The sequence below is a fragment of the Chiroxiphia lanceolata genome, chromosome 17 (genome assembly GCF_009829145.1).
Source record: "Chiroxiphia lanceolata isolate bChiLan1 chromosome 17, bChiLan1.pri, whole genome shotgun sequence".
NCBI classification, from domain to species: domain Eukaryota; kingdom Metazoa; phylum Chordata; class Aves; order Passeriformes; family Pipridae; genus Chiroxiphia; species Chiroxiphia lanceolata.
In genome coordinates this window covers 1,267,925-1,290,621 of record NC_045653.1, presented here as the reverse complement: position 1 = coordinate 1,290,621, position 22,697 = coordinate 1,267,925, and the positions used below count along the sequence as shown (strand labels likewise).

Sequence of the window (22,697 nt, the reverse complement as noted above, 5' to 3'; positions counted from 1 at the left end):
AAAGGAGAAAAAGCTGAGCCTGAAGGAAGGTTCCAGGAATTTGCTCTGCATTTGTGTTTCCAGACCATCAAGGCAAACCTGCAAGCAGAGCTGCAGGAAGCTCAGAGGGAACTCCAGGTAGCGGAGAAGAGGCACAAAGAAGAACTTGAAAGCATCCAAGAGGAAATGAATCTCCTCCTTGAGCAGAGGGAGGATCTACAAAAGCAGGTGTGTGAAACAGCAGCAGCCGCCCCACAGTCATGCAACAGGTAGTCTGTGCCCTTGTTGCCTTTCCCTTGTTGCCTTTTCCAGCAGCAGCTGGTGGGCTGATCCCTCTGCCTGCCTCATTCCTGGGCTCCATGGAACTGCTCTGGAGGACACGTCCTGGTCTGCTGAATCTCAGCCCTGGACAGCTGGGCTAGTCCTTTGGCCTGTTGGGCAGCAGTCACCAGCAGGGATTTTTGCTGGCCTCTTACTGCTGGCCTTGATTTTTGAACTGGTTTCTCAGAAGCCTTTGGTGACCCCTGAGATTTTGAAACAAGTCGTCCGTATCCTTTGGGAATCTGATCCCATTGGGACAGGGTGGAACTGAAAGTTGTCCTTTGCCTTTCCTCACAGTCTGTGATGTGGCTGACAGTGACAAGCTGTAGTCTCTGACTGCTTTTTCTTTTGCCTTGAGGTGGGACACTGGACGTCTCAGCTTGCAGCCTGCAGAGAGTCCCACAAAGCCATTGCCCACAAAGCTCAGCAAGATGTGAGCGAGGCCCAAGAACTCTCAAAGCAGAAGATGCTGGAGGTTGAGAAGCTCCAGAAGATCCTGGAGGTGGCTGAACAGGAGAAGAAGGAGCAGAAAGTTTGTCTGCAAAACTTGGAGAGCGAAAGGAGCCGTTGGGAAGAAACAGAGCGGCAAAACTCAGAATTTCAGTCTTCGGTGAAGGCCCTAGAGAGGGAAAAAGCCAGGTAAATGAAAGCCTGTGGGACTGTGCTTTCTGCGTCATGGGTTGCCTCTTTCCAATCTTTGCATCTGCAGGTGGTTCTGGAAGCATTTCCTAAATGTCAGAGTTCTGAACTATCCATGCAGATGTGTTTCATTCTCTTGATTTTGTGTTCCATTTTCTTTTAGTCCTTCAGTTACAGTTTTTTCTGAAGGCAAAAGCTTTTGGAGTAGCTCTTCCCCTATAAGGGGGTGTTCTGTTGTCAGGTAGGGGGGTTAACACTGGACAAGGTGTGGTGTAATGAGCTGGATACATCCATCAGCTCCACCTTGGGTCCAGGAACTTGAAACCTTTGGGATCAGTATCACCAGGCATCCTGATCCCTGTGGTTGGCAGAAGCCATCTTAAGGCCATGATTTTTGATCTGAGCAAGATTAACAGAATCACGGAATGTGAAGTTTGGAAGGGACCACAGTGGGGCCTCTGGTCCCACCTCCCTGCTCAAGCATGTGGCACAGGATTGTGTCTAGACAGTTCTGGAATATCTCCAGTGGGGGAGACAACACACCCTCTTTGGTCTCTGTTCAGAACTCAGTCACTGCTCAGCAAAGAGGTTCTTCCCTGTGTTCGGGTGGAACTTCCTGGGCATCAGTTCCTGCCCGTTCCTCCTGTGCCATTGCTGGGCCCCCCCAGCAGAGCCCGGTCCATCCTCTGCCCCCTCCCTGCAGACCCTGACACACCCTGGTGTTACGACCCGCCCCAGGAAAAGAGGGGGGAGGGGGTAACCCAGGTTTTATCAATAATTCCTTTGGGGTGGATTAAAGCGAAACGACACTAAGTAATCGGTGTCTGAAAACATATATTGACAAGATTTATTTTAACAATTCTGCATCAATAGGTATGTTAACATTTTGGGTGCTGTCATAACCTTTCTGGGGAGGAGAAAAATGCATAGGGGAGAGAAAGACAGGGTAAGAGTAAGGGAGAGCAAGAAAAAAAAGAAGATGAGATAATCACTGCCCACTGGATCCAGCGATGTCTTGATCCGCAGGTGGTGGGGGGAGAAGGAAAAGCAAAAACCCCGCCAAAACCCCAAAGTCACCAGTCAAAATCCATATCCTTTGCACCTGCCCTAGGGCAGGGAATTGTTTTCATAGGTTGGTGTCCCCCTTTTTGGCGCGGCTCTTCCCGCCTTTCAGGGCTTGCTGCACTGGAGGAGGGAGGGGGATGGGCCCAGTTGCCCATCAGAAAGTCAAAAGCCTGCAGAAGTCTCTTAGAATGCATAAATCATTAACTGTTTCAGTCTCTGACAACTGGGGAGGGCCCCTCTCAGTGTCTGCTCTGGAGGCTGAACAGCCCCAGCTCCCTCAGCCTTTCCTGCTCCCAGAGCTGCTCCATCCCTTCGGCATCTCAGCAACCTGTGCTGGACCCGCTCCAGGAGCTCCGTGTGTGTCCTGTGCTGAGGAGCCCAGAGCTGGACACAGCCCTCCAGATGTACCTCCCAGGGCTGAGCAGAGGGGCAGGATGCCCTCCCTGACCTTCTGGCAATGCCCTTCCTAATGCACCCCCAGATCCCTTTGGCTCCTTGGCCCCAGGGCTCACTGCTGGCTCAGGAGCAACTGGTTGTCCCCCAGGACCCCAAGGTCCTTCTCCCAGAGCTGCTCTCCAGCAGGTCACCCCAGGCCGTGCTGGTGTCTGGGGTTGTTCCTCCCCAGGTGCAGGACTCTGCATTTGCCCTGGTTGAATTTCAGACAGTTCTTCTCTCCCATCTCTCCAGCCTGTCCAGGTCCCTCTGAAGGGCTGAGCCCTCTGGGGGATCGACCACTCCTCCAGCCTTGTGTCACCAGCTGAGGAGGCATCGACCCCCTCATCCCAGTCATTGTTGAACGAGTTAATGAGCAGTACTGGGCCCAGTCTTGAACCTTGGGGGACAGCACTGGGGACAGCCCTCCAACTAGACCCTGTGCCACTGACCCTTTGAGAGCTGTTACTCAACCAGTTCTCAATCCCATCTCACCATTCCCTCATCCAGCCCACACTGCCTGAGTTTGTCCAGGAGGATGTTGTGACAGACAGTGTCAAAGGCCTTGCTGAAGTCGAGGCAGACAATATCCACTGCTGTCCCCTCATCCATCCAGGTAGGTGTTTCATCACAGAGAGCAATCAGGTTGATCAAGCAGGATTTACCTTTGGTGAATCCTGATCTCGTTGTTCATGTGAGTAGAGGTGGTCTCCAAGAACGAGGCACTCCATCACTCTTCCAGGGACTGATGGGAGGCTGACTGGCTGGTGGTTCTGGGGGTCCTCCTTCTTGTCCTTTTTCCCAACCAGAGTGACATTTGCTGTCTCTCAGTCCTCAGGCACCTCTCCTGATCTCCATGACCTTTCAAAGCTGATCTTGAGCAGCTTCGCTGTGGAGTCTGTGAGCTGAGTCCCTCAGCTCTCATGGATTCATGCTGTTGGGGCCCATGGACTTGTGGATGTCAGGTCTGCCCAGATGTTCTCTAACCTGATCCTCCTTGAAAGGAGGACTTTCCAAGGAATTTCAGAGGAAAGTCTTGCTTCCAATCCCTGTTTCCTGGGTGAGAGATCTCTGAGGGGTGGTCTTGTCAGTGCAGACTGATGCAAAGAAGGTGCTCAGTAACTCTCTGTATCCTCTGTCACCAGGGTCTCCCATCTGTTTAGGAACACACATTATCCTTTGTTTCCTTTTGTTTTGAAAAAACCCTTCTTGCTGTCCTTTGACATCCTTGGCCAGATTTAACTCCAGATGGACCTTGGCCCTTCTCATTTCTGCTTACTCTGATAATCTCTCTGTATTCATTTCAAGTGGCCTGACCTCGCTTCCATCTCCTGTGTATTTCCTGCTTCCACTTGAGTAATGACAGGAGTTCTTTGTTTATCCACACAGGTCTCTTGCCCCCTTTGCCAGATTTCTTGCTCATTAGGATGCATTGTTCTTGAGCCTGGAGGAAGTGATCCTTGAATATCAACCAACACTCTTAGACCCCTTTTCCCTACAGGGCCTGTTTCCATGAGGTTCTTTCAAGAAGATCCCTGGAGAGGCTAAAGTTAACTCTCCTGAAGTCCATGGTTGTAATCTTAACTTGCTGTCCTGCATCCTCCTTGCCCCCAACAGAACTCCACAATCTCATGGTCACTGCAACCAAGGCTGCCCCCAAACTTCACCTCTCCAACAAGGCCTTCCCTTGTTGTCAGTCTGAGATTGAGCAGCACACCATTCCCTGTGGGATCCTCCCCTGCCTGTGACAGGAAGTTGTCATCAATGCTTTGCACAGTCCAGGAACATCCTGGACTGTGTTGCTTTTCCAGCTGTTGTCAGGGTAGCTAAAGTCCCCCACAAGAACCAGGGCCTGTGACTGTGAGGTTGCTTCAAGCTGCCTGTAGAAAGCCTCATCCATTTCTCCTCCTGATCAGGCTGCCTGTAGCAAACACCCACAGCCAGGTGACCTGTACTTGTCTGCCCTTTTATCCTGACCCATAAGCTCTCAACTTGCTCATCATCCACCCCAAGACAGAGTTCGATACATCCGGAGTGTTGCCTCACACAGAGGGCAACTCCGCTACCCTTTCCTGAGGCACCCAAGAAAGAAGAATGCCTTTCACTGCCATCAGTTGCTTTTTCCACAGGCTGACTGTGTGTCTGGAAGAGAATGAGTTGAGCCTCAGAACCCTGGAGGAAAAGAACCTTGCCCTGCAGAACCAGTGTCTGAGCTCCATTCTGCTCTTCACCAGGCCAAGCAGCTCCTTTCAGAACCGCACAACAGAACTGCAGGAGCTCAACAACCAGTGACCTACGCACTGATATCCTCTCTCCAGGGACACACAATAGCCACCTGCAGCTTGTAGACCCTCACTGGTTTTCCCTCCCAGCAGCACACACTGCTCTTGTGCTCTGCCCAGAGACGCTGCACCTTGAGGCCAAAGCTGGATCTGGTGTCTGCTACCTGTGTTTTCCCCTCTTCTCTCCTGGGTCCCAGTATGAGCTCTTTGAGGAGAAACAACAGACTGCTTTGAGCTTCTCCATCCCTGTGTTCCCAGTGTTGTCCCTGGTGGAGTTTGTGCCTGTGCCGGGCAGGGAGCAATGTGGGGACTCAGAGGTGGTTCTGTCAGGCTGGGGAAGACACCTCATCTGGTGTTTTGGAGCAGAACCAGCAAGGATGCCCATTGTCTCCCCTTTCCCTGTTTGGAGTTTACTGTTCTCCATTGGAATGCTTGGCTTTGTACCTTCTGTTTCTGGTGTGTCTTGTGCTTGAAGGAATTTGTCCTTTGTTCCTCACCCTACTGCCTGCTCTGCTGCCTCAGGAGCAGCCCAGCCCCTGACACTCTGTGCACCCGTGTTCCAGATCCAGTCCCTGCAGGAAGCAGTGCAGGAGAAGGAGGCTGCCCTGGCAGCTCGAGAGGAGCAGCTGCTGCAGGCCCTGGAGGAGTCACGAGCGGGCGAACGGAGCTTGAAGGACTCTCTGCCACATCTGGAGGCCGAGGGGTTTGAGCTGCGTTTGAGGCTCCGCAGCTCCGAGAAGAGAGAAGAGGCCTTGGCCACAGAGTGTCAACAGGCCAGCAGTGCCCACCAGGAAACCCAATCCCAGCTGGACAAACTGCACTTGGTTCTCCACCACATGATCAGTGACTGCAGAGACTTGGTCACTTGGAGCTCAGGCAAGTGTGAGAGGCTGGGTCAGTATGTCTGTAGAGCATGTGTGGGACAGCAGATGGAGGAAGGGGGTCATCCTGGTCTGACAGACTCATCCTTTCACCTTAGGCTGGCTCAAGCCTTGGGAAATTTTGAAAACTTGACATCCTTGCAGAGACACAAGTCCGTGTTTGTATGTGGAGAAATGATCAGCATCAGAATGGAAAAAGGCCTGAGTTCTGTCAAGCCACAGGGCATGTGCAGTCCTCCTTGGGGCAGCACTGTCATTAGTGGTCATCAAAATAATGTCAACCTGTGACACTGGCTTGCTGTAAGGCAAGCTCTAGGACGATGGCAAAGGCACAGCCTCCTTCTCCTGTGTAAAAAGAGGCCTTGTTTGTTGGAGACCCTTGGATTCAGTTTTGAAACAGAATGTCTTCTCTCTTCAGAACAGGGTAGTGCTGTGGGCCTAACTGCTTCTCAGGCCAGGGACCTCCCCACGGAGCTCACAGTGGACAGAGTGGCAGCAGCCCTACAAGACCTGCGTCAGCACCTGGAGCAGACTCAGAAAGATCTGGTAATGTGTGCCCTGGGCACCCAGAAATCCTGTCCCACTGCTGGACAAGCAGAGTGCCAATGCCGAGGGGGTGTCAATCCTTTTAGGGGGGGTTGGCTCACTGCCATGGGGAGGAGGCAGGATCATGATCACATCTACCATTACTGTACCAGCAGTGACTCTGAGAAGTGCTTCTGCTCTTCTTAACTCTTCCAGAATGACACCAGGAAGAAAACACAGGTCTTGGAGCTGGAACTGAGCACGAGGCAGGCTGAGAGGGACCATTGGTGTGCCCGCAATCAGGAGCTGCACAAACAGTTGGCTGAAAGCCAGGAAGGTACAGCTTCTCCTTTCCCACCCACTGCCCATCCCCTCTGGCCAAAGGGGATCTCTGATGCCACACAGAAGAAAAGTGCAGTGCCTGGGGATAGGAGAGGAGAAAAACAACCAGCAGGAGACTTCTCCCTAGAAGTCCCAGGGAGAGCTTTTGGTAGGCAGAGATGGCGTGGCTGGCAGTGCATCTGGCTGTGCCACGGGGGAACGTGTGCAGAGGTGGTGCCTTTCAGGTCCCATGTCCCTGCTAAACAGGTGTATCTTGATGCCTGAGCTTGATTCCTCCAAACTCCAGGCCATCCCAGAGCCTACAGGGCTATTGGTTTCTTTATAGCATGGCTGGACAGGAATCCCCACTCCTTTCTCTGTCTTTGTTTGCCCACTCTACACATCAGAACTGCATTTTCATCTCAGTGCCTTGTTTCCCTTGTCTCAGACTCTCTCTCAGCTATTCCTGGTCAGTGTCCTAGCGGTGTCCTAGTCAGTCTTTACTTTTGCTTCTTCTTCCTTTTCCTTTGGGACCCTGGATTCATATTTCCCCTCCTGTCTGTCCCTGTTTCATCCATGTCAGTTCTCCCTGCTTCTAACACCGTGGCTGAGGTGCTGCCATGCCCTCAGTCCTGGTCTTTCAACAAGCAGAAGGGCAAGCACACTTTCATGTTCCTCAGATTCTTGCCCCTTTCATTCTTCCTTTTTTCTCTGCCTGGAAGTTTCCTTCCTTTCTGTCAGCTTTGGAAGCCCCTGTGGGCTTAGGGCCTAGGTAACACAGACAGGCAGAGAAGACACTGCTGATGTGTCTGCAGGATGCACATCAGTTTGGCTTGGCTTTGCTTTTCCCCTTCCCCTTTCCTGCTGCAGCGCTGTGGACAGCAGAACACAAGAGGGATTCTCTAGAAGCTGCCCTGAAGGAAGAGGCCTCTGCAAGGAAGGAAGAAGCTGTGACTCTGCGTCAGGAGGTGGAGTCTCTGCAAAGGAAACTGGAGAGCACAGAGAAGCAAGGACAGGATGTCCTGGTGAGGCTGGCAGATACCATGAAGGGCCATTTCCTAGCTGATTTTGGACCTTGTGTTCATATTTTTAAAGAAAGACTTTTTCCAGTTTAACTTTTCTAATTGCGTTCTTCTGTATAAGGAGGAAAAGATGTCATAGTCATTTCAAACCCAGTTAGGGCTGAGGGTGCTTCTTTTCCTCCGTGCTGAAGTTTTCTGCCCTTGAAGCTTTAGTCAAAGTAATTTCCACGCTTGTCTCTACATTGCATGGTCTGGGCACTTCCTTGTGTCCAAATCCATCTTCAGATTTCCAAATATCTGGATCTGGAAAAAGAGATGAGAGGATCAAGTTTCCTAATAGTCGCAAGGCGCTCAGCATTGGCCATCTGAGAGCAGACACTGGGGAGAAAAGAGACAACAGAAGTGCTGATGCAGATAATAACATGGGCCTGTGAAGGGAAAACTAGTCCTGATTGGAAAGCCAGACTGACAGATTAATCTGGCCATTGCTGCTTCAAGAGAGGAAAGTGGGGCTCTAGGGGATAGTACCATGGCAACTCTCCACTGGAGAGGTCGAAAACCACCCCCTCTTGCCCCAAACCCAGCAAAGGAAATATTGGTGTCCTTTGCTCTTCCCTTCCGTCCCAATGGAGAGCACATTGTCCTGGCACTGCCTAAGTTGTGTTAGTCTGGACTTGAAATCCTGGCTGCAGTTCTGGCAGCTCCTCCCCAAAGGAACACTCGAGTAGAGCTCCAAGAGGTTGGGGAAGGGCAGAAAGGAAACTGGGACTGGCTGAGGGAACTGGGGAAGCTGCAGCATAAAGGCGGGCCACGGAAGGGTCTGCAGCACCCTGAGAGGCAGGGAGAGAGGGGCAGCCCATGCCTGCCACTGCAGCAGGAGCTCAGGTATGCTATGAAGAGCAGACATAAGAGATGGAATGACTGACTCTTTTTGTCCCTGCTTTGCAGCATGAACGGGACAGGCTGCAAGCAGAGAAAGAAAAACTGGAGTGTCAGATCAGACTTCTTGAGGAATCAGTCACAGCCTCTGAAACCCGAGCAAATACAGCAAGAGACACAAATCACTCCCTTGAACAAGAACTCCAAACTGCACTGTCCCTCTTAAAAATTAAAAATGAGGAAGTGGAAAATCAGATGAAGAAAATGGAGATGCTCCAGAAAGAGGCAACAGAGGGCAAAGCTTTACAGGAGAATCTGGCTCATATGACTGCCATCCTGTCAGAGAGGGAGAGAGAAATGAAGGTGTACCAAGAGCAGATGAGAGTCCTGGAAAAGCAGAAAGAAATGCAAAAAACTGCTCTCAATCAGGTTATTAAGGACATAACAGAGAAAGAAAAGAAGACAGAATCTCAGCAAGAACAGATACAGGAGCTGGAGAAGCAGCAAGAACAACAAAGGATTGCTTTAAGCAAAGAGCTGGAAGAGAGAGAGCGGGAGATTAGATCCCAGCAAGAACAAATACAGGAGCTGGAGAAGCAGCGAGAAATGGAGAGGGCTGCTGTCAGCAAGGTGAGCAAGGAGCTAGAAGAGAGGGAGCAGCAGATCAGATCCCAGCAGGAACTGATATTGGAACTGGAGAAGCAGTTAGAATTGCAGAGCACTGCTGTCAGCAAGGTGAGCAAGGAGCTGGAAGAGAGGGAGCAGGAGATCAGATCCCAGGAGGAGAAAATAATGGTTCTAGAACAACATGGTGCATCACAAGTGAGAAATCTGCTTGAGGATCTTGATCATGTGAAAGGAAACCTGAAGGAGAAAAACTTGGAGCTTCTGTCTCTGACTCAGCGGATCCAAGAACTGGAAAAGGAGAGAGAACAGGGGAAAACTCTGCACACAAGCCTTGAACACCTGAGGGCAGCTCTTAAGGACAGAGAGAGTGAGTGTGACACTCAAAGGGAAGAGTTAAAGCTCTTGCAGCAGCACAAGGAACAGCAAGAAGGGCATCTGCAAGAGCTTCTTGGTAAAGTAGAAAACATGACACTTTCTTTATCTAAAAAAGAACAAGAGCTTGAGTCACAACAAAAGCAAATCCAGGAAGTTGAAGAAGCCCTGGAAATGCAGTTAAGGACTGTCCGTGACCAACTGGAGCAGACCTTAGCAACCTTAAAAGAAAAAGACAGACTCATAGACATCCAAAAGCAACAAACAAGGAGCTATGAGGAAAAAACAGAACAACAGATTAATGTCTTGCACAGAGATTTAGAATACACTAGGACAGTACTGAAAGAAAAGGATGTCATGATTGAATCTCAGAAGGAACTGATTGAGACCTTCCAAAAACAACAAGAAGACTCTGAACAGCAGAAGGAAATTCTGCAGCATCTTCAAGTGGAACTAAAGGAAAAAGAGCAGGAAATTTTATCCCTCAGAAAGCAGTGTGAGGCATGCAAGGAAAAGGAGAAAAAGCATGAAGCTGAGCAAACAAATTTCCAAGCAGCAGCACTGACTCTGAAAGAAAGAGAAGAAAAGATCTGGGTTCTGGAGGAGGCTGTCTCTAAGCTTCAACAGCAAAAGGAGGAGACAGTGGGGCAGACTAAAGCCATCATGCAAAAACTGGAATGTGCTGAATCCTCTTTAGAAGCCAGAGATCAAGAGAGAGCATCTTTGGACGAACACGTCCAGGACCTTCGAGAGCAGAAGGAGGTGGAAGGCAGGCAGGCCAAAAGTCTAGAGCAGGATCAAGACAAAATGAGGCAGATGTTGCAGGAGAACCATTTGGAGTTCCTCAAGCAGACAGAGCAAATAAACATGTTCCAACTCCATGAAGAAAGCATGAAAGTAGCACTAACCTTATGCCAGAAGCAAATAACTCTGCTTGAGGAAGTGGTGAGGAAGAAAGATGAAGACAATGAAACCCTTCTGCAAAAACTCTGGTGCCAAGAAGAAGTAGTGAAGACTTGGCAGAATCTCCAGCTTAGGGCAGCTGAGAAGAATGAAGAGGTTGGACATGAGGGAGAGCAAGAGAAGCTGCTGGAAGAAGCCTTCCCTGAGAGAGAAGGAGAGACCAAGGCTCAAAGCGACCAAAAGGAGTTAGAAGAGGTAATAAGAGCTCTTCGGGAAGATCTCCAACACATTCAGCAGACTTTGATGAAGAAGGATGAAGAGATCAAGTACCAAACAGACAGAGTCAGGTGTTTAGAGGAGGCACTATCAGGGAGAGAACAAGAGCTAAAGAGGGAGAGCGAACTCCTGAAAGAATTAACATCAGCTTTGCGATGGAAGGATGAAGGGGAGACCCTAAAGAAACAAATCCAAAACCTCCAAAAATGGGAGGAAGAGGTAATAGAGAGATGAAAGTTCTCCAGGAGAGAGACCATCTCTTGCAAAGGCAGAAGGAGCTAACCCAACAATGGCAAGCTGAGAGGAAAGCCAATGGGGAGGAACTGGAGTGTGTGGCTGCTGCTTTGAAGCAGACACAAAGCAGAGAACTCAAATGGAGAGAGAAGGCCCAAGTCCTGAGAGCTGCCCTTACCAAGAGTGAAATGGCCAAAGGGACTCTGCTGAAAGAATTGGACATCCTGCAGAGAATGGTTTCAGAGCGGGACACGGACCGATTCCATCAGCAGGTAGGCACTGGGATTGATTTCAACTCAAAAGTCTGTGAAGGATTCCAATGATGTTTCCCTCTAAGAGGTGGGAATATAGATTCCCATCAGTACAAGACCTGTTTGGGCAAAGCAGCCAGGTCTGCAGCCAGCAGCCTTGGCTGGCTGGCTGGCTGGCTCCAGCAGAGACCATTCACCTGCGAGAATGTTTCCTGGCAGGCCTGGAACGACTGACACAACTATGGAGCTGGCTGTTCATATCGGCTCCAGTCCAAAGGCTGGGCATGGGGAACTGGTTCTCCTGTGCCTAGGCAAGCTCAGCCAACACATAGTGGCTTGGATTTGGCATGGAAAGGAAAGGGAGCTGCTGACCAAACTGATGTAGTGAACTTAGCAGAGTTTTGTACTGATGGCTGAAGAGCAGCTGCACTGCTGGAGCTTAGAGGGTGCTCTCAGACATGGAGGTTTCTGAGGGACAGCTTGTCCAGTGTACTAAAAAGAATGGGATTTATACCATTGCCTGGTCAGGTTAAAGGCTTCATTGCTCATTCAAGACATGCTTGTGCCCCTGTCCAAAAAGCACAAAGGTAAATTCGTGTGGATTTCTTCAAGGTGAACTGATTCAGGTCCCACTAGTGGAACAGCTGCAATAGCCTGTGCTGCAGCCTTGGCAGGAATTTGCCAATAATCTGGCATTCCATTATTATGATGGAATTCCATTAGATGTAGAGAAAAACTACTAAGAAAACCTTGTATATTATGCATTATACATTTACACATGACTTAAGAAATATTACTGGCAGCCTGATCAGGATGCTGACAGGTCCTGTGACCTGTTGATGGGAAGCAAAGAAGTGACAAGTGCAGAAAATGTGAAAACAACGGAAGATTTCAGTTCCATCCATGGAGATCAACTGGGCAAGAGCAGTTGATCAGGAAATGCAGTTGCATCCTCAGAGATCGGTTTAGTGCTGGTGTCAAGAATAAAATTATCAATGCTCCAAGGAGCAGTTCACCAGGAAAGGCACGACAGGGGAGGTGACTCCTGAGTAGGTTCAGAGCAGTGCACATGGCTTGACTGATAGCGTGATTTTTTTTTCCACAGAGCAGTCCTGGATGAGGATGTAACAGGCAAAGAGAACAGAGAACAAGACTGTAGTGTTCAGTCACTGCAGAAATACGTACTTCACCCACAGCTTGCACATGTTTGCTTGTCTAAGGACAGAGCTGTAGATAGGAGAATGTACAGTGGTAGTCAAAGAGGATGACCAAAGATGGTAAATAACTTCCCTAACAGGAAGGTGTAAATGTGCAAGTCTTCACAAGCGACACAAAATGGCTGAGAGAGGGGGCTGGAGACACTCCAGACCTTTGTAAAACTATGAAGTGGCTGAATAGGAAATGAATGTTTCCAGTCTCTCTCAAAACCAGAATGGGGGACACTGAACAAAACTAGCAGAAAGCACATCCAGAACAAACAACTCAGTTCTCCAAGCTGATTTGGAGGAGGGCCCCTAGAGAGAGGGTGTGTTGCTTGGGGCTGTGCACCAGAAGGAGAAGGGCCTTAGCACTGTCCATTCCTGTTGTGGTCACTCTGCCTGACATGTTGGTTCTAACAGCCTTCTAACCTTTATGTGGCACCAGCTCATGGAATCTCCTCTCTGAATGCCCAGCAGGCTGTTGCAGAAGGGGAGCAGCTGTCATGGCTCTCAGAGAAGAGACTCATGTCACAGAGCCTGGAATGTCTGCAGCAAACAGTTGCAAGGCTGGAAGATGAAAAGGTGGAGCTGAAGCAACAAAATGCTGAGCTCAGGAGGACTCTTGAACAGGTAAAATGGGCTTTTGTTGCCTCTGCAAAGCCTCATGGTCCTCTGAACCATGACACATTTCCCCAGGCAGCACTTTGGAGTCCTCTGCTTGTTTCCTTCCCTCTCGTTCTTCCTGCTGTGGACACACACTTTGCATTTTCTCTCTCTTCTGGCACCCCATGGCCTCCACAAATGCACCTTCACTGCAGTGCCACCTCCCTTGCCCCAGTGTCCCCAGACACACACTTGCCTCTCTTCCATAGCCCACATCGAGTCCTTTTTTGTTCTCTGGTGCAATTAAGGGTCTCTGAGCATAGATCTCCTTGCCTTGATGTCCAGAGGTCCTTTTGCTCCCTGTTTGGTGGCAGGTTTCTGTGACCCTTTCTCCCATCCAACGTGCAGGTGGAACATGAGCGGAGGAGGCTGAAGAGATGTTTTAGGGATCAGATGCTCCCAGATGCCTGTGGATTGTCTCTCTCCCAGTCTGACCAGCACAAAGTGTCCACCTCTAGACAGGTGAGAACAGAATCTTCCCTGGTGGGAGGAGGCTCTGGCCATACAGAGGAACAAGGGCAAATCCCAGTGGCAGCAACCCTCCAGGAGAGACCTAATGGTAGTCAAGTATAGACCATGCCCTGACCAAGCTGCAGACTAAAATGGAATCTTGTGTTTTCTTCACAGGACGAGTCTCACGCTCACTGCAGTCAGCGGTTAGCTGAGCTACAGAACCAGGTGAGGAGTAGGAAAACTCTCCTCAAAAGCTGCTGTGGCCCTGATGGGCACAGCTTTGCACGATGCTCCAAGCTGAGTTTTGTTTGGCTGTCAGGGAGTGCACCAGGCAGTGTCAGTCCTGCGCCTGTTGGCAACAACCAAACAACATCCTTCACCTCAGTCTTGTCTCTGGCTTGCCTAAAGGTCAGGCAGGGTGGGATAGGGGTGGTAGGAAATTCAGAACACTGGAACTCACCTGAAAATATCAAGATCATAGAATCATGACATCCTTAAGGCTGGAAAAGCCTTATGAGATCATCTAGTCCAGCTGTTAGCCTTGTACTGTCAATCCCAAACCTAAACTGTGCCCCTGAGCACCACAATTACACGTTTTTGAGCACTTCCAGGGATGGTGATTCCACCATTCCCTGGGTAGCCTGTTGCATGATGTTCCCTTTTGTTACCTGTCCCCATTTTCCCTTGCCTCCGTTAGCAGTGGAGAGGTCCAGGGCTCTGAGGCAGTGCCAGAGCTGAGCCTTCAGGCCATCCTCAGTCTCCTCTTGCTGTGCTGTGCTAATCACCACCCTGCTGTGGGACCGAGTCAGAGACCTCAGCACTCTGAGGATGTTTGGTTTATCACTGTAAGAATGTTCATTCCAGCTGCTGAACCCTGTTGCATCCTTTGACTGCACGGCAGGAGGTCAAACCGAGCAGGAGGTGGGAGCAGCTCTGCCCCCAGCCAACCCAGCAGGCACAACCCCGTGGGGTCAGGAAAGAGCAGAGTTTGAGGAGTTCCAAGGCTTCAGCACTGCTGTAAGGCCCCTGGGCTTTGTTCACCACATTCTTCTGCGCTCACGTGTGGGATGCTCTAAAGCTTGGGAGAGGGAGAATTTGCTCCCTTTCCCTGGGCTGGCTGTCAAGGTGCTCAAGCAGAGCATTCTCCAGTACCCTGGGTAAGCAGCAGCCTTCCTGCTCAGGCACAGCCTGTGGAACTGACGGCTCATGGCCCAGATTTGAAAATCAGAGCTGGGTTAGTAAATCCTGTTGGAACACTCTAATAGACCTGTGATGGCTGAGGGTTGTACGTGGGAAGGGTTGGCCAGCAGGAAACTTGATGTGTTGTTAAGCTGAGCTCTGTTCAGGGGACTCTGGGAGCCTGTTCCTTTCCCTTCCACAAGGTCCAAGTGTTTGTCAGGGCTGGTCGAGGCTGTGTCTGTCCCAACTGCTGGTACTGTGGAGCTACAGATGGTCCTGGCAGCTTGGGCTTGTTTGAGCTCAGCTTTGTGCCTCTTTCAGGTGTCCCTCCTGCAGTCACAGCTGGCACGAGACCGACAGCACAGGCAGAACTACATTGAGAGCTGTGCAAGGACCAACCAGGAGCTGTCAGACCTTCACCAGGAGCTGTCCTGCTCCTTAGCAGCTGTGCTCAGGGAGCCCAGAGCTGCTGTTCTGGAAGCAGAGACTCAGAAGCTGGATCAGTCTCTGAACTTGGCACTGATGTCCCTGGACTGTCAGTCCCCCGAGAGACAGAGGGTGCATCCAGCAGCCCAACCTGCCAGAAGTGACCTGAGGTAACAGCACCTCTGGTCTCCATTTGAATGGAAGGATTTCTGCTAAGACGAAGAGCTCTTGGATGTGAGAAATGGGATGAACTCCTCGGGGCAAGGCTGCTCCCCCTGTTCCTCTCACAGTCAGCTGGTGCTGTCAAACCTCACCTTACGTTGAGGATTAGGATCTATGAAGTGTTATCTCAGGCAGATGATTTCTGGGGATAAAATGTGAATATGTGAGAACGAAGACATAGGTAAGGAGAGAGAATGATGTGTGGAGAAGGAAGCCCAAACACAAACAATCCCTGAACAGTAAGACTTCTGGGTGACCTCTGTCCAAGGGCAGCTGCTCTAATAAAATAAAAGGACATAAAGGTTGTGCTAAAAACAGTTAAAGTAGCATGACAGCATTTGTTATGTTTGTATTTCCAATCATCTCCTAAGGACAGACACTTAAATATTTTTCCTAATAAAATTTTTTTTAGAAGAAGGTTGTACGTCTTTACCTGGCCTAATGAGGCTGTTGTGCAATTTCCCCTCTTGAGGGCAGAGCTGTTTCCTGCCAGGAGAAATGGAAATTTGAGGAAAGGGGTGGAGAAAACACAATGGGGATCAAAGGTGGGCAAGAGAGAGGGGGTTCCCTTTTCCCTCCCTTTACCAACCCCCTTTCTCCCTTCCCTTTTTTACCCCCCTTTTATTCCCTGTCTTTTCCCTCCCCTTTTCTCCCTCTCTTTCCCCCTTCCCCTCCCCTTTCTCCCCTTTTTGCGCACCCTCTTTCCCCTGCCCCCTTTTCCTCCCCTCTTTTTTCTGGGCCTTTCTGCCCCCCTTCATGGCTTTTTTTTCACCCTTCTCCTTTCTCCCAATCCCTTTCCATTTTTCCCTCCAAAGCACTGGGACTCTGCTGGGCCGCTCTGCTTTCTGCATCAGCCCGCCGGGGGCACAGATCTGCTGCTCTCCAAAGGGCCTCAGAGCCCAACCCAGCCCTCCCAGGCCAGGATGGGGAGGGTGTCCTGGACAGGGAGAGCTGCTCTCCACCAGCAGAGCAGGTTCCTGGGACCTGCCCTCACGCTTAGCTTTTTCTGCTTTCTGTCTCAAAATCCTATTAATTCAGCCACTTCAGTCAAGGAAGACTCTCAGTGTATGACAGCCTTGCTTTGATACAGGAACACTGAGGGATCTTCCTCCTGCCAGGGCTGTGGCCCCTCACTGCCTCTCATAGCCCCTCACTTCCCCTATGCTTCATGTCCTCTCACAGCCCCTCATTCCCCTCAAGTTCCCTCCTGGCCCCTCACAGTGCCTCAAAGCCCCTCATGGCCTCTCACGACTGCTCACAACCCTTCACAGCCCCTCACAGCTCCTCATGGCCCCTCACAGTGCCAAGTACAGAGGCAGAATCGCTTCCTTGGTCCTGCTGCCACACTGTTCCTGATCCAGGCCAGGATCCATTGGCCTTCATGGCCACCTGGGCACACTCTGGCTCCTGTTCAGCTTCCTGTCAATCCACACTCCCACCTCCCTTCCTGCCTGGCTGCTCTCCAGCCACTCTGTCCCCAGCCCGTGGGGCTGCAGGGGGTTGTGACCAAACTTGGCCTGGTTGAACCTCATCCCGTTGGAATCAGCTCAACTCTCCAGCCTGTCCAAGTCCTTCAGCAAAGCCCTCCTGCCTTCCAGCAGATCGACACTACTGCCCAACTTGGTGTCATCTGCAAAATTGCTAATGGGGGACTCAATCCCCTCATCCAGATCATCAATTAAGATATTAAATAGAACTTGACCCAGCACTGATTCCTTGGGGGACACCACTGGTGACCAGATCCCAGCTGGATGCAGCTCCATTCCCACCACTCTCTGGCCCGGACCATCCAGCCAGTTCTTAACCCAGCACAGGGTGCCCCTGTCCAAGCCATAGCTGCAGCTTTTCCAGGAATGTGCCATGGGAGACGGTGTCCAAGGCTTTGCTGAAGTCCAGGTAGACACATCCACAGCCTTCCCTCATCCGCCAGGAGATCAGGCTGATCAGGCAGGACCCGCCCCTCCTAAATCCATGCTGGCTGGGGCTGATCCCCTGTTGGTCCTGTGGATGCCCTGTGATTGCACTCAGGATGATCTGCTCCATAACCATGCCAGGCACTGAGGTCGGGATTCGTGCCTCCTTTGAGGGCAGCGCTGCAGGGGCCACTCATGTCAGACTCCCCTGTGTGCTGGGGACAGCTTTGCTCTTGGGGACACCGCTCTGCCCCAGCCCAGCAACACCAGCAGTGCCCAGGGCCGCCACCTCCCCAAGGGGGACCCCTCTGGGCACAGCTACCCCCAGCCCGGGGGGGCCGTGCCAGCACCCCCAGACAACGCAGTTACACAAGGACAACACAACAGCAGCACATTAAACATCGATACAGAATATATTTTCAGTATAAGAATCTTCATAAAAACAAAAATCTTCTTAGTAAAAACAAAAATCTTCTCTATAAAAACAACAATCTTCTCTATAAAAACAACTGTTTTCTTTATAGAAACAACAATCTTCTTAATAAAAAAAGTCTTCTATCTTCTTAAAACAACTATCTTCTTAGTAAAAACTGCTATCTTCTGAATAAAAAACTATCTTATAAAAACTATCTTCTTACTTAAAAAACTATCTTTTATAAAAAACCTATTTCTTAATAAAACTATCTTCTTGACAAAACAACGATCTTCTCAGTAAAATCAAATATTTTCTTAAAATATAAAAATATAAAACATATGTACAAAAAACCACGAAACAACATGGAGAACATATATACACCATGGCCGATTCCATGGTCAGTGTGTCCGTCAGTCCTGCAAGAAAAGCAAGGGCATGGTCAGTGCAGTCGGGCCCTGCTGGGCGTTCCCTGTGCCCCCAGCCTGGCCCACGCTGGGCACAGCGGGACTCTGGTGCCAGGCCTGAGCCCGGCTGGGGATGGGAGCCGGGCCCCAGGCGCTGCCACGGGGCTTGTGTGGCCCAAAGCAGGCGCAGGGTAGGCCGGGGCTGGGGGTTGTGCCGCCGCAATCCAGGGCACGGGGCACCGTGTCCCTGAGCGGGGCCACCCAGCCCAGCCCCAGCCTGGCGGCAGGTGACCCGCTGTCCCCGGGGCAGGGCATGGCCAGGACGGGCCTGACCTGCTGCTGATGGGGGACTCTCCTCATCCCAGCACCATGGCCTCCTCCTTTTCGCCTTCCTCTTCCACGTCCATCTCTTCTTCCTCTTGCATGTCCACCTCCATCTCCTCCACATACTCTTCCAGGTCCACTTCCATACTCTCTTCACCATCACCATCCATGTCCACATCCATGGCTTCCTCGGTGTCTCTGACACCCTGCAGCAGGGAGCACAACCTCAGAGAGGAGTCTCTGTCACACACCATCCCTACAGGGGATGCCATCCCAGGTAGTCATGGGGTGCCCACCTCCATGGAATGGCACTCTACCTTCACTGGGACAAGGCTGCACATCCTGCAGGATCGATGCTGAAATCCAGTCAGCAGGGAGAGTTCTGGACTGACGGACTATCAGGGAGCTGGTAAGGATCGGGAGCTGGGAGCAGGGGGAAAGGTGGTCTTGGACCAGGGTGAAGGGTGGTGTGGCAGTAGGTGACAGGGGTTCGCTGCGAGCTGCTGACGGTTCGCTGGCAGCAGGGGAATGGCTGCGTTGTGCTCGTCGCCGGGCTCTGGCAGTTCCACATGGAACACGGGCACAGCTCTGGCAGCTGTGATGTCACAGGAGGTCCAGGGCCACTCTGCAGTGGCGGATGGGGATCGTGGAATGATGGAATTCTTGAATGGTTTGGCTTGGAAGGGACCCTAAAAATCATCTTCTTCAAGCTTGAACAATCTTCCACCACACCAGGTTGCTCAGGGCTCTGCCCAAGCAGGCCTTGAACATTCCCAGGGATTGGGCATCCACAGCCTCTCTGAACAGCCCCTGCCAGGGCTTCAACACCCTCAGAGCAATAAAACATCTTCCTAAAGCAAATCAAAGCTGAGTCCTCTCCTTCAGTGTAAAGCCATCCCCCCTTGTCCTCTCCCCGCAGGCCCTGCTGAACACTCTGTCCCAGCTTTCCTCTGGGCCCCTTCAGTTCCTGCCCGGCCGCAGTGAGACCTCCCCGGGGCCTTCTCTTCTCCCACCTCAGCAACCCCAACTCTCTCAGTCTCTCCACACAGCACAGGGGCTCCAGCCCTCACAGCATCTCCTGTCCTGCCTTGATGGGCAATGTCCACTTCTGGGCAACATCCACTTCTCTGGCCACTTGGCTCATTCTCAGCTCCATGCTCAAAAGCCTCTTTTGACTTTTCCAGGGGAGCAAGGAATGTTCAGCAGATCTTTCCAACATTCACACCAAACCCAGAAAGGCTTCATTGAAACTTCTTTTCCCATCAACCCTTCTCCTCCCAGCAGGATCCTTCTTCAGGACACTCACACCAAACCAGGCTGTAGAACTAGAGCAGCTTGTCCAAGCCAGGGGATCCAGTGAGACGCCCCCGGGATCTCTGCGCAGCTCAGGGATGCCCAGCCCAGGCACAGAGCTCAGCTGTGCTGGTGAAAAACCACCCACACAACCCCAATCACCACATCACACGTGCTCATGTCCCCAAGGGAACCCTCAGCAGCTCAGTCCCACCATCCTCACATGCACCCAGCCATGATCAGAGCATTGACCTTCCACCTTGAACAGCTCCTTTCTGAGAAAAGTTAAAACTTGATGTATCTGCTAAAACTCAGGGAACTTGATTCAAAATTAAACCCTGATAAAAACTAAAGCCTGAAATCTAAAGTGATCCAACTCAGGACTTCTACCAGGAGCTCAGCTTTCCTTCATTAGTTTATGACTCTGCAGAAAGACAGTGAGGTTTCTCACTCAGCCTGCATTAAACCCCTGGGATGCCTTGCCCGGGAGAGCAGCGATGGCGGGGAGACCCTTCAGCCCTGGCAGGAAAAGGAACAGGAGACAAGAAGTGCAGCGGGTCACCTTGAGCCCCACGATGCCGCAGCAGCCCCGGCAGCACAGCTCCAATCCACCCTTCCCCACCACGGCCCGCCCTGGCAGCCCACGGGGCTGCTGTCCCCAGCACTGGGCTGTCAGGAAACACAGGGTCTCCACACCTCATAAGAACCTGGGTTTACAGTCCCTCTCCTTTGATCCTTGCAAAGGACCTGAGCACAATTGGATCATTTTTCCCCCTGAATTCTTGATACACCAATAAACACTTTTTTCCCTTTCTTTACAACTTTCTACTTTTTCTTCTTCTTTTCTAATAAGAACGGGGCTGGGCTGAGGTTCATGAGTGTCCAGCAACTCCCCCTTGCCCATTCCCTGCTCCCACAGCCCTGCATCCCCCAGCCCTGCCCCTCCCAGCATCGCATCCCCCAGCACTCTCTGCAGCACCCACGGCTCCCACACCCTGCACCCCCTCTAGGACCCTGCACCCATGGGGCCCTTGGCACCCCAGAACCAGCACCCTCACGCCAAAGGCCCCCCGGTCCCTCCCCAACACAGCCTGCACTGCCCACCCCATGTGTCCCCTCGAGCGGGCGACATATGAAACAGGACACCAGGCCCAAAAGAATTAACTAAGAAATTTGGGCCTGTTAACAAGCTACTAACATCCCAAACGATCTGTGCTTGTTCCGTTCTACTTATGGGACCAAAACTTAAAAGAATTGTAAAAGAACATGTAATAGGCCTAGAGGTAATAAATTAAGATGCAGTAGGATAAGGTAGGCATTTGAATAGAAGAAACAGGCCGGGAGCCAAGGCTTTTTCCAAGCTTCAGTGAGCGGGTCGAGAAAAATGGAAAAGCAGAGAGGTCAGGTTGAGGAAGATGAGATTAAGCCCCCAGACCCATGGAGGAAGAATGGAACTACCCCCAAGATTGAGGGCCAAGAGAAGCACCACCCCAAGCCCCACCTGAGCTCCACCTATACTCTGTCTGTTATTAATATGTATAGATAGATGTTGTAATCACTTGAATATGCATTTAATCATATACGAAAATTGTATAAAAACTGCTGATTTTGGGTGAAGCCTTCGAGCAAGTTTGTCCAGCGCAAGCTGGCTTGCTCTCAACGTTGAATAAACAAATACCTTGCTGCTTAAAGATAAAAAAAGTCTCTGAGTAGTCTTTCAGAACAATTTTTCGGATTCACATGGGCCCGTGCCCGCTGCCAGCAGCAGGAATCCGGGCAGGGCAACGATCCCTCGCTGGCCTTTGGGCTCTTCAACAGCCCAGGGCAATGCAATACAGGGTGCGAAGAAAAACTGGAGCTTCTGGAGGTTGAAAGCCTTAAACATCAGCCCCTCCAGCTCCAAAACCTTCTCCCCACATCCTGCCTCCAGCCATTCCCAAGGCTGCCATGGCCTTCAGGGCATCCCTTGGCATTTGGCCTCCCTGCGGCCCGATCCCGGCTCTCGCCCCACCAGTCCCTTTGGCTGCAGCAGGAAGGGCAGCAGGAGCTTTCCTGCCTGCTCTGGGGCAGCGCTGCAGGGGCCGCTCCTGTCAGACCCCCCTGTGTGCTGGGGACAGCTTTGCTCTTGGGGACACCGCTCTGCCCCAGCCCAGCAACACCAGCAGTGCCCAGGGCCGCCACCTCCCCAAGGGGGACCCCTCTGGGCACAGCTACCCCCAGCCCGGGGGGGCCGTGCCAGCACCCCCAGACAACGCAGTTACACAAGGACAACACAACAGCAGCACATTAAACATCGATACAGAATATATTTTCAGTATAAGAATCTTCATAAAAACAAAAATCTTCTTAGTAAAAACAAAAATCTTCTCTATAAAAACAACAATCTTCTCTATAAAAACAACTGTTTTCTTTATAGAAACAACAATCTTCTTAATAAAAAAAAGTCTTCTATCTTCTTAAAACAACTATCTTCTTAGTAAAAACTGCTATCTTCTGAATAAAAAACTATCTTATAAAAACTATCTTCTTACTTAAAAAACTATCTTTTTATAAAAAACCTATTTCTTAATAAAACTATCTTCTTGACAAAACAACGATCTTCTCCGTAAAATCAAATATTTTCTTAAAATATAAAAATATAAAACATATGTACAAAAAACCACGAAACAACATGGAGAACATATATACACCATGGCCGATTCCATGGTCAGTGTGTCCGTCAGTCCTGCAAGAAAAGCAAGGGCACGGTCAGTGCAGTCGGGCCCTGCTGGGCGTTCCCTGTGCCCCCAGCCTGGCCCACGCTGGGCACAGCGGGACTCTGGTGCCAGGCCTGAGCCCGGCTGGGGATGGGAGCCGGGCCCCAGGCGCTGCCACGGGGCTTGTGTGGCCCAAAGCAGGCGCAGGGTAGGCCGGGGCTGGGGGTTGTGCCGCCGCAATCCAGGGCACGGGGCACCGTGTCCCTGAGCGGGGCCACCCAGCCCAGCCCCAGCCTGGCGGCAGGTGACCCGCTGTCCCCGGGGCAGGGCATGGCCAGGACGGGCCTGACCTGCTGCTGATGGGGGACTCTCCTCATCCCAGCACCATGGCCTCCTCCTTTTCGCCTTCCTCTTCCACGTCCATCTCTTCTTCCTCTTGCATGTCCACCTCCATCTCCTCCACATACTCTTCCAGGTCCACTTCCATACTCTCTTCACCAT

General features: G+C 51.2%; 1 protein-coding gene and 1 long non-coding RNA gene across 2 annotated transcripts in view; one reads left to right on the top strand and one right to left on the bottom strand.

Annotated features, from left to right (window-relative positions):
- CEP250 (centrosomal protein 250) overlaps nt 1-15,559 on the top strand; it is a 29,646-nt gene extending 14,087 nt beyond the window's left edge. Inside the window, 14 exon segments of the mRNA XM_032705290.1 lie at nt 64-207; nt 659-939; nt 4,566-4,636; nt 4,639-4,724; nt 5,282-5,594; nt 6,018-6,145; nt 6,341-6,461; nt 7,316-7,470; nt 8,416-10,753; nt 10,756-11,030; nt 12,683-12,838; nt 13,220-13,333; nt 13,499-13,549; nt 14,825-15,559. Of these exon segments, the coding sequence (XP_032561181.1) occupies nt 64-207; nt 659-939; nt 4,566-4,636; nt 4,639-4,724; nt 5,282-5,594; nt 6,018-6,145; nt 6,341-6,461; nt 7,316-7,470; nt 8,416-10,753; nt 10,756-11,030; nt 12,683-12,838; nt 13,220-13,333; nt 13,499-13,549; nt 14,825-15,103 (4,512 nt within the window). The 3' untranslated portion in view covers nt 15,104-15,559.
- A 2,270-nt stretch (nt 15,560-17,829) lies between these two features.
- On the bottom strand, nt 17,830-18,746 carry LOC116795356. The gene is made up of 3 exons (XR_004360026.1): nt 18,525-18,746; nt 18,217-18,413; nt 17,830-17,895 (listed from the first exon to the last, which is right to left on the bottom strand). It is a non-coding gene; the product is annotated as an uncharacterized LOC116795356 (long non-coding RNA).
- Nucleotides 18,747-22,697: the final 3,951 nt, after the last annotated feature.